This window comes from Macrotis lagotis, chromosome 6, assembly GCF_037893015.1.
Source record: "Macrotis lagotis isolate mMagLag1 chromosome 6, bilby.v1.9.chrom.fasta, whole genome shotgun sequence".
In the NCBI taxonomy this organism is placed as follows: Eukaryota; Metazoa; Chordata; class Mammalia; order Peramelemorphia; family Peramelidae; genus Macrotis; species Macrotis lagotis.
The window spans coordinates 209,847,161-209,859,330 of record NC_133663.1 but is presented as its reverse complement, the minus strand read 5'-3'; the positions used below and the strand labels follow the sequence as shown (position 1 = coordinate 209,859,330).

The following is a 12,170-nucleotide window of genomic DNA, read 5'->3' as shown; positions in this document are numbered from 1 at the left end:
AAATTCTCTTTTTCTTCATTTTTAAAACCCTTAGTAGTATATACATGTTTGACCCAATAACTCTAAAAGCTTTAAATACTAGTGGTTTATAAGATTGCCCATCTGGAAGTTTAATCTTGGCACTGACATGGATATTTTCTCTTTGTTAAAATATTTGTTAAGAATATGGAACATCAATTCTGTTAGATCAATATCTTCTCTTTTACTCAAATCTTGGCTCATTCAAGTGTAAAATGAGGTATCCTTACTTCAAAAGCTGATAATGCTTTAAAAAATTCATGGAAAGAACCAATGCTATACTTATTTGTGAAAGATTTCTGACCCTTAATTTAAACTTCTACAACCTATATTTTTTCAACAAAGGGTTGGGGGGAAATTTTGTGGTTTTTACTCATTATTTTGTATTTGAAGGAAATTATCTGAGTAGAATCTTTGGTAGAAATGAAAAGCAAAAACTACCTGATCCCTTTAATGTCGAATTATTTTTCTTTGACCTTCCTTCTTGATATTTTGCATAAAATACAAGCTAACATTTGTTGAGAGAATGAATAAACAATTTGCAAGTTTTTCTATATCCAAATTTCCTCTGAATTTTCTTGCATTTTTGGAGGGGGAAAAACTATTTTGTATTTTTCTAGTAACAAGTATACTTTTAAAGGAAAGGAATATTGTCTTCAATTTAATTTTTATAAAATTAGTTTGTCATGAATCTATAAACCTTTAAGTAAACATATGTATATATATGTAAATGTATATGTACATGCTTACATATGAATTACCCAATTGGGATTAAGCAGAAACAGTAAGCAGGTACAAGAGAAGAAGAAACCGCATAGACCCACTGAAACCTGACTCCTCAGGTCAGTTCTTCCCTCAACTCTTCTGTCCCCCTTTCCCCTTCACTTACAGGTGTTTTTTTTGGTGGTTGGGGGGTAGGGGATGTGGGCAGGAAGGGAGCATAATATTATAAATTAGTGTTAATATAGGTGGCTTTTTGAAATGCCGATTTAAATTTGTACAATGTGAATTTATGTAAAACAAGAACTATCAGTATTATATTCTCACAAATACCCTAATTTCTCAGTTTCTTAATCTTTTCAATTCTTTTAACTTACTCCTCTACTATATCTCAGAAATGGTATACTTTTACCCTTGTCATCACCTACAAAAATTCTGCTTTCATGTTCAAGAATACCAAATATTCTTTACTTGATTATTATATTTTATCATTCTTTGTGCCTTATCTCTTTATCTCTTCTTATATTTTAATCCTGTCTTCCCCATGAACTCCAATTCCTTCATATCTCAAACTTTGCTATTACCTCTTCTTTAGATAAACTAGGATTTCTTCCTAATCTTGACCCTTTCATGAGTCAGTTCAGTCTTTTGTTCACTTCTATGCTAATCAAGCCATGGCATCCCAAACTGGATTATTCCTGTCATTTACAGTCCTTTACAGAATCATGAAATCATGCTTTCCATGTCCACTACAAACTTGTGGTAACATCTCAAATGGGTCGTCATTGCAGCAAGAAATACTTCCACTCCTCCATAATACTTCCCAATGTACCACTGTCTTCCCTAACATCATATTTTTATCCAAAAAAAACTGAGACCATTCACTGAAAACTTATTTTTTTCCTGTTCTCAAGATCAGTACCATTATTTTTCATTATCTCCTTAACTCCAGTGTCTGACAATCAGGTGACTATTGTTTTTGATGAAGTAAATCACTTCACATGCTCCATTGACTCCATCTTCTCTTGTTCTCCAGGTAATTGTCTTCCTCTGGCATCCTCTCTTTCCTTCTAAGGTTCAATCTTTTCCTACCTACTGGATTTTTCCCTGTTGGCTATAGACATAACTGCATCTCCCCATCCTTACATAAACAAACTTCACCAGATCTTATTAACTTCACTAGCTATTTTCATCTATGTCATTTCATTATTTCATTTCTAAATTATTATTTATACAAGGCACTTCCATTTCATCTCCTCTCACTTCTAAACTTTCTGCAATTTGACTTCTGACCTAATCATTCAATGAAAACTATTTTTTCTATTATTACCAAGGATCTCTTAAATACCAATTCTAAAGCAACCTTTATTTTTCTAAACTTCTTTTCAGCATTTGTTATAATCGACCACCTTCTCCTTTTTTACTCTGGGTTTTTATAATGCTGTCTCTGTCCTCCTTCCATTTTTGAATGTTCCTCCAGTTCCTAAATGAATGGAATTCTCTAATTAAGTGTATTCCCTAAGGATCTGACCATGACTCTCTTTTCCCTTTATTTATTCTATATTTTGATGATCTCATTGGCTTTAATGGCTTCAATAATTCATGTTTTTTGGTAGCTCTCTCTGTCTTTGACTCTCTCTTTGCCTCTCTCTCTGCCTCTCTCTTTCTCTGTCTTTCTCTCTCTGTCTCTGTCTCTCTGTCTGTCTCTGTCTTTGTCTCTTTCTCTCTTCATCTCTCTCTGTCTCTCTGTTTCTGGCTCTGGCTCTGGCTCTTTCTGTCTCTCTGTCTCTATCTCTCTCTCCACCTAGATAGATAGTATGCTATTTTGTGATAATCTTCAAATTGAACTCTTTCCCTTTGAGAGGAGGGGTCCTGTATGAGTTTTGACCTTAAAATAATAATTAGATTAAACATGTGTTCAGAGTTTGCCCTAATAAAGGACAAATTCTAAGTTTGATTACAAAGCCTGATTACAAAGGTTGTGTATGTGTGTGAAGAGGGCGTTTGGTGGGGGGGGCAGAATCTGACTAAACAGTCAAAACCTCAAAGATACAGTTTTGAAAAAGTTTTTTTTCCTATAGTTCACTTTCAGAAAGAAGAATCTGAAAAGCTACTTCTGGTTTGTCTGTCAAAAGAAGGGAGTGACCTTCAACCTAGAATGTGGCTGGGTATCAGATATACTAGGAGGTATGCCTCAATCCAGGAGGGATGATCTCTCGCAAATCCAGGATCTTTGTGCCTCATCTAATAGGCCAAGACCTCTGGGAATGTGAATCTCTTCTTCAGGATGTCTGCACATCCAGTGACCTTTGATATCATGGGATCAGTTATTATAGTCAACACCTTTAAACTTTTCCTGTTTCTATCCATCCACCATGTAGCAACTGAAGTGATTTTCTCAAAGTATGTCTAAACATTCCACTCCCTACTCTATAAAGATTCTTATTACCTCTGGAATAAAATATAAATTCATTTTTGGAGAAATTTTTTTCACTATCTTTTAATAATGATATATTTTAAAAGAATGAGATCTGATATGGTTGGTGGTATTAGATGCAAATATCAACTAGGGCTTTAGGTGAATTTTTCAAATCTATTTCCCTATAAGCAAGTGACCCTCTTGCAAGAGTCAATTCATGAGAGAAAGCTAGTTTACAGAGATGTTAAACTTGCAACACAAAGGAAATTACCATTTTTATAGATCATGAAAAAACTATTTTTATCCAATGGAGAAAAAGTGGAGGCTTCATATTCAAGTAAAAAGTTACAGCAACAGACACTCAATTAAACTGAAATATGAACCGAGGTTAAAAGGACATGAATATTTAGCTATAGTTTGCCTTTGGGGAACATCTACTGAATTTCTAAACTGACCCTTTATTCTAGTGCTTAGTGAACCAAATTAGTGGTGATATTGCATATCAAAAGGTTTTTTTCTATTATATCTTCTGGAAGTTCTTTGAAAAATTCTTTACATTTGAGGCTCATAGTTCCTGTGAAGTTAGAATAAAAATAATTTTATAGTTTTCCTTTAGTGTATGGCTACTTGATACAAAATATGTCTTCTGCTAGTATTTCAATTCTTCAGAAGCTCCAGGATATCTTTGATGTGGATACTATTTTTGCCTCAGAGATCTTAACCTCTCCATGCCTGGGAATAAGGTACAATTATAATTCATAGAATTTTGCAGTTTCAGAATCTCAGAGTGGCAAGATCTATATCTGAACAAAAGGCCCCTTTACCTATCAATTGGCATCCTGTCTTTACCTGAAGATTTTCACCTGAGGAAAAATTTACTATTTGCTTGAGGCAGGCTACTCCACATGCAAATTATGAGAAAACGGTTCTTTATATTAGTCTAAATTTACCTCTGTAAAAATCTGCTAATTGTTCTAAAAAAAAACTTAACTCTTCCTCAACCCATTCCAATTGTGCATTCCAAAACCAAGTAAAACTAACCTTGTTTGTCTTCTAATGTTTACAACTTTCTCTTTAAACTATTTTCTCTTTTCCTGCTCTTCAGAATTTAATTTTTAAGTGCCCTTAATTCGTCTTCCCTGCATAATTTTGGTCCAGCGAATCTCACCTATTCTTCCTCTGAATCTTTAAAACTCTCTCAAAATATAGGATATGAATTTAACTATGACTCATTTTCCTCTCTCCTACCTCAAAAAAAAGAAAAAAATTATCTTCCCCTAGATTCCCAGCATTTATTTCCCAGTGATCAGTTTCTTTTTTTTTAGAACCAGAATAGTGTTCCAATCCCCTCATTGATTCCTTTTTGTTTACATTCCTAATTCAAACATATTTTTATTCTTATTTCTATTCTTTTGAAACTAGATTTATCATTCTTTTTAATTGATATTTTATTTTTCTAATTAGATATTATGAAAATTTTTCAACATTCATCCACCTGCATATGTATATTTTTAAGTTACTTCATTTCCTTCTACTCTCCCTTCCCACCCCCTTCCTGGAGAACAGTCAGATGAATATTGCACACACACATTTGTGTTTAAGATGTTTACAGATCAGTCATTTTCTGTATGAGGAATTAATATTAAGGGAAAATAAAAATATGAGATTGGAAGGAAATACATAAGAGAAATTATTTAAAAGGGAATGTAGCATACATTCAGTTTCTGAAGGGTTTTTTTGTTTTGCTTTGGTTTGGTTTGTTTTTCCTTCTTCTCCTAGGATTATACTAGCTCTCTGAACTGCTGAGAGGAGCTGCAGCCATCAGGACTGATCAACTCACAATGTTGTTGTTAATGTGTACAATGTTCTCTTTGTTCTGATTCCTTCACTCGGCATCAGTTCCTGTAATTCATTCCATGTTTCTCTAGAGTCTGGCCACTTATTATTTCTTATAAGAAATAGTATTCTATAACATACAAATACCATAGCTTGTTCAGTCATTCACAAATTGATTGGCATCTCCTCAATTTCCAATTTTTTGCCACTACAAAAAGAACTTCTATGAATATTTTAGAATATGTGGTACTTTTTCCATTTGTTATGATTTCTTTTGGATATAGGCTTAGTATAATTTACTGCTGGATCAAAGTATATGATCGGTTTTATTGCTCTTTGGGCATAGTTCTATACTGTTCTCCAAAATGATTGGATCAGTTCACAGCTCCACTAGCAATGCATTAATATCCCAATCCTCCTACAACCTCTCCAACATTGATCATTTCCCCTTTTTATCAACTTAGCCAGTCTGATAGGTGAGAGGTGATATCTCAGACTTGTTTTAATTTGCATTCTTTAATCAGTAATGATTTGGAGCATTTTTTTTCATATGATTATATATAGTTTTAATATATTCATTTGAAAACTATTTGAATCCTTTGATCTTTTATCAAATGGGGAATGACATAACTTTATAAATTTGATGTAATTCTCTATATATTTTAGAAATAAGACCTTTATCAGAACCCCTAGCTGTGAAAATTCTTTCCCATGTTTATGTTTTCCTTCTAATTTTAGCAGTATTGGTTTTATCAGTGCAAAAACTTTTTAATTTAATATATAATCAAAATTATCCATTTTTGCAATTTATATTTATTTCTTATTTCTTATTTTTTGCTTGGTCATAAATTTTTACCCTTTCCATAGATCTGACACATAGAGTATTTCTTGGCTTTTTAATTAATCTATTGCACTTTGTGTCTAAATCTTGAATCCATTTTGACCTTATTTTGTTATAGAGGATTCTTTTTCTTTTTGAAGGATAAAATGGTCAGTAGGCAAATCAAGAGTTCCAACAGTTGTTTGAATAACTGAAGTTCTTCATCACTATTGTGTCATACCTTTGTGACATGCATATGACATCTTGACAGATCTCACAAATGCTTTATCACTCTGTCTTCTATGTGGAGGCAAAAAAAAGACATTTTAAACAAAATGGTTGCCCCCAAATGGAGAAATGATTAAATAGCCAGGTCAGCTTGGTGGCACAGTAGATAGAGGATTAGGTCTGGAGTCAGGAAGATGCATATTTCTGCATTCAATCTTACCTCAGATAGTAACTGTATGATTCTGGACAAATAGTTTAATCATCAGTGTCCTCATTTGTAAAATGAACTGGAGAAGGAAATGGCCTATCACTTCAGTGTCTTTGCCAAGAAAACCCCAAATGAGGTAACCAAGAATTAGATGGGACTGAAAAAGCCCAAACAACAATATTATTATTATCATGAGAAATACTGAATCTGAGGATATATATGTGAATATGAATATATATATATATATATTTTATATATATAATATGGAATATATGAGGATTTATATATGAGTATATGTTAGCTGTAATATGATCTACTATATAGGCACATATATACATACACACATTCAATTGTTTAGAATAGGGCCTAACTAACCAGAACCAGATTCAGAGATTTTATTCCATTAAGTCTCAGTAATTCCTATAATATAAAATTGTTTCCTTGCTTTGGAATCTTTAGATGATAATGCTGGACAGACAATGTGAATTTTGTGCTGTCAGATATAAATTATGCCTCTTATTACAAAGTGATCTTTCAGGAAAATATGTACTTTTTTAAATTAAAAAGAATTCTATTCTGATAGAAACTAAGATTCTTATTTTGGTTTTTAAATTAATATCATGTTTTACTTTAACTATGATTTTATGAAGTTTATACCTTTTTATATTGGCAAAGAATTTCATACAATATACCTATACTATATGTAAAATTAAATAACTGAAATTTTATAAAACTGGCTTTTAATAGTTTATCATAAGGTGCTAACTTTTTTTGGCTATTTCAAAATGATTTGCTAACTTTACTAAAGGACCAGGGCTAAGATTCTAAATATTTTATTGTTGCATTTTCAGAAAGATTTCTATCTAATGTTTGTAAGAAGGTGGTTTAACTCTTAGCTCATTGTTGGATGTTCATTATGGGTTCCAGATTACTGCAACAATGAAAGTGTTCTTATTCAAATGTGCATTAATGCATTCAGTTCTTAATAACAGCATTCACAGACATCTATAAATAGAAGAAGAAACAATTGTATGGAATGCTTGATATTCATCTTAAATGTTTTTTGGCATTTCACTTTTAAATTCAACTGTAATATAACCAGTGAACTCATAAGTTATTCAGGTACTTAGCTTTGCATGAACAGGAAGTTTTTTTTTTTTACAATTGAAGAGACTATTTTAGCAACTGAAAAAAAGTTATTATAAAGTATATAATTTCAGTTCTATAATTGGAGAAATTCTGAAAATGGGGACAATATACAATTAAACAATATATAATTTACATTAGCTTGATTTTGCTAATAACCTTTTTAATTTTTTCCTCTCTAGATACACCATCAGTTAAGATTATACCTTCTACTCCATTTCCACAAGAAGGACAGCCCTTAGTTTTGACTTGTGAATCCAAAGGAAAACCTTTGTAAGTAAATGAGATGAATTGATTAGATAATTAAATTAAAGCATTTAACTGTAGAGACATGTTTTTTAATCTTTTCTTAGTATAAAAATTTAACTCTAAAGCAAAATCTTTTGAATCATGTCCTGATTAGGCATCTATCTATGTTCATTTGCTTTATTACAAAGTAAAAGTTTCTGGGAAGAATTCCAGCAATGAAAAGTTGTTTATTTATTTTTCTACTCATTAAAATATTTTAACCTGAAAGAACCTTAAACTTGATTGGTCACTTTTTGCATCATGAATTTGATAAAAGTTATGTATTCTTTGAGGTGATCTTCTCACTGTAAGTTTTTCAAATTGCAAAGCAATCCAGACAGATGACAATTTTTAAGTTACTTTCTGATTTTCTTTTCATTTTAAGGGAAAGATTAGTAAAGTGGTAATTGAGGGACAAGTGATTCTTAACCACCAGTATCTGAATAAAGATCTGGGAGGCATCAATTGAACTAGGAAGCAAGTGATGTAGTTAAGACTCAGAGAGTTCTGTTTTTGTTGTTGGTTTTTTCCCTAATCTTATATACTCTACATACTCATAGCCAGATAGAGTAGAAATGCTTGTCCTTTATTCTTGAAGGTCTTGCCATTAGGGAGGTGATGTCATCACAAGCACATGAATTGGATTTGAGTGAGGTGGATACTATGCTAAGTCACCAGCCTCACTTTCTCCTCCAGAGCCATCAGGATTCATTGGGCATATGTGGATCTGGATGACTGAAGATGGCCCTGGATGGGAGGCAATTAGCATTAAGTGACTTGCCTAAAGTCAAACAGCTGGTGTCAGGTGTCTAAGTTTCGATTTGAACTATTTTCCTGACTCCATTGCTTTATCCATTGTGCCACATAGTTGTTAGCTTCAAGACCTAGATCTCAAGGGAGGCTTGATTGTAATAGAAAAATAACTAGAATCAAAAAATTGCTAATGGAATTTGCCATACTTAGAAATAAAAAACCTATAATATTAAAATAACTTACTTTAAAATGCTTCTTTTTTTCTAACTGAAAGAAAACAACCAGGAATGATTCTGATCAGGAATCTATTCTAATGACTTAAATCTAAGACAGTGAACTTAAAAACATTTTCACTTACCCAGAACCTCTTGATCTGTCAAATGAAATGGTGAGACTAAATCATCTTTTGAACACCTTCCAACTCAAAAATTCTTATTTTTATGGTCACATATTAAAGTGTTCCTAAACATCTGATTTAATCTCATCCCATGTTAATACTTATTTTCCATGTAAATCTTCAAATATTGAGGAGTCAGATTAATGATGGACTAAAATGAATGGTAATCTTTAAGAGCTAGCTATAATTTATGAAGTTATTAGAAAAATAAATTTATAATTGATTCATATTTTAATTTAGATTTTAAAACTGAATTGCCTTCTGCATTCATTTCTCTATAGGCTAGCTTCTTGTAATATTAAGATTAAATCATTATCTTTTTTATACTATACATTTTTTTCTAATGCAATGTGGTTTGTCAAGGGATGTATTTTGCCTGATAAGATTTTTTAGGTTGTTGACTTGAAATTTTATGTTGCTCGGTTGTATTATATCATTCAACAACTCTAATAACATCTCTATAAAATTAAATCTGTATTCTGTCAACCATTATTTATTATAGATGTAAATGTTAATAGTTAATATTGATAGTTCTTCAAAAATTAATCCATTAAACATTTTATTAGAGCAAACTAGTTTTTCTTATACCTTGAAATATGGATTATTGTTGTCTCTTTTCTTAACATATATATCCTATGAAGCCTGAATATTTCCTGTCCCTTGTAAATCTTAAAAACATTTTTCAGCTACAAGTACATTGTTTAAATAAAGCAAATATATTTAATAATTTTATCTTCTATTCCATTTCTTTGGACCTGTATATAATACATAAGAAGAAAGAGAAAGAAAGATAATGGTATTATAGCTCTTCAATCTTGAGTACTCAAAGTCTTTTATCATGAAAAAGTGAAAATGGAGATGGACAAAATGGCAATAGGAGTTTCTGTTTACATTTATGAGGTTAAAAGGATAAATGAAGCTGTGTCAAAATATCAGAGTACTGGCAAGAGATTTAAATGTCCTTTTTTACCTCTTACATGTTAATGATAACTCCTCCTTCCAGGCACTGGAGCTCAAAAACTTTTGTTACCTTCAATTACTTCCTTTCCCTTGCTTCCTTCCATCTAATTGGTTCTGTCCTCTAACTGTAGTAATTTTTTCCAACCATTTCCTTATTGCTATTCCTATTGCAATCACTGTTTTTTTGGTTCCAGTTGCCTCAACTATCATAATGGTCTTCTGAGTCCAGTATTCTCTTCTCAAGTACATCCTTTGTGTAACTGCTTAATTGAGTCTTCCTGATACACAGGTTTGATCAAAAACCCTTTGTTCAAATGTATTCCATTGTTCAAAAACCTTTAGGAACTCGCTACTGCTTACTGAATAAAAAGACAAACCCTTGAGTCTGGTATTCAAGACCTTCCCTAATCTGGTTCCAATCTTTCCTTTCAGTTTTCCTTTGTACCGTTATTATTAGGTACATGTATTTCTAACAAACTAGACTGGTAGCACTTACCTTATTTCGCCATATCTTACACAATACTCCTACGACTGAAATACACCACTTTTATTTGCCACTTCTTTATTGGGCAGTAAGATTATTGAGAGAAGGAACTGTGTTATTTTTATTATGTTTATATATTCACACAAATACACACACATATCTTATTCCAATGTCGACCACCTTTATTTACAATTTGGGGGCAGGGAGGAAATGTGATGTGAATGTATGTATGTGTATGGTGGGGCCTCTGAGAGTATTTATGTGGGTGTGGGGGTGTGGGTGTGAACTCTGCAGTGGAAATGAGGTTCAGTTGTGGAAGAAGAACCTATCTCTTATTAAGGACTTACTCCTTGACTCCTGGAGATGAGAAGATTTGGATTTTTCTCCTTTCCTCCTATTTGTATTCCCCATCTCACTAGCCATGAAATTTTCATGAAGTTACTTTTCCATTGGAGAACACCAACAAGGAGATAGTCTAGTAAAGGAATAGCACAGGACCAACAGAGCTCTAAATTGAGAATCAGTAGCTCTGGTCATCAGGCTTTGAGAAAGCAGCTTAGTTTATAAGAAGGGGAGTTGATTAGAAGAGCCCTGATCAGAGGACCACCCCCCCCAAGTGAGAAAATTACAAAAAATTAGAAAAGAAATTCATTAATCAGGGGTGTTTCTAATCACACCCCCACCCCATTTCTAACCTGAAAGGAAAACTAAAATTACTTTTCAAGCAAGGCAAACATTCTCATTGGCAGATACCTCAGATCGGTTGCTACTGTGTTTCAGCCTGCTTGCTCTTTTCTTGATTTTGGCACTTAGGGGAACAAGCTGAGGCAGCACAATGTGGCTCCATTTGGATGCATTCACAATTGTTCCCAGCCCCCTTTATCCTCCTTTCTCCTGCTTCAGTCTGATCCATTTCTAGTCTTCAGGTCAGGAACAAAGATGGCCATTTATTTTCACCTTGTAGCAGACTGTAGCCCATCTGTAATCTCTGAAAAATTTCTTCTTATCTACAAAAGGCCAAAATCAGATTTTATCCCTCTGATTTTAGATGGAATAACTGTGCTGATAGCTTTGAAATAAATTACAAAGTGATGTGTTTAGATGAGCTACTATTGAGACTCCTGCTTCTAACCTGCCCTCCTATATGCTAATGTTGTTTTGCTTATTTTGAATGTGAGGACCCTAGTGACTGTTTATGAACAATCATGCCTTATTTGGTTGCTTTGGATTGAAGCCTTTTTGCCATTTTCCTGTGAAACAGCTGCATAACTTGGTACAGGACCAAGTTGTTCCACTTGACACTGCTGTCGAGGCATGCTATTCTTCCATTAAAAGAGAGATTACTGTACATGCCTGCTTATTGTTTTGGTTTTAGTTTAAAGTGAGGAACAGACTAATGCCAGTCACTTTTCTTTTAATTTCACTGTATATCTGCTCTCCTCCATCCCCCTCTCTTTTCCTCTCCCTCTCCTAGGCTAGCTTTTAGGCAGTTGTATTCATTCATTTTTTTAAAAAAAATATACCTATATAATACATTTAAAAATCATGGATTTCTCACAAGTCTCTTACCTAAAACAACCAAATGTCCAGAGATTTTTTTCCACCTCCTTTGTATTAAAGAATAAGCTTAAAGATTTTGTAAATAGTAAGATTGTGACGAAATTTACTTCAGAAGGCCCCAAAGAATTCCCTGTTAAGTCAATATTTCAAAGTTCCTAGTTAGTCTTTTTGCTGACTTGGAGCAGAATTCCATTAAAATTATTAGATGACCTTTGAGATTTTCTGTGGCCAAAAATTTCTTCACCCTGCAGCCAGTTCAGTGATGAAGTTTCCTGAACTTAACAAGTCTGGCCCTTGTACAATGCACATACAGTCTGTCATTGGGTTTGTACC

At 33.0% G+C, this 12,170-nt stretch overlaps 1 protein-coding gene across 2 annotated transcripts in view; it reads left to right on the top strand.

Annotated features, from left to right (window-relative positions):
• Positions 1–12,170, top strand: part of CADM2 (cell adhesion molecule 2) — a 210,708-nt gene that overhangs the window by 29,412 nt on the left and 169,126 nt on the right. For both annotated transcript variants that reach the window (XM_074192293.1, XM_074192292.1), the window contains exon 4: positions 7,578–7,668. In XM_074192293.1, the coding sequence (XP_074048394.1) occupies positions 7,578–7,668 (91 nt within the window). The remainder of the gene's footprint in view (positions 1–7,577; positions 7,669–12,170) is intronic.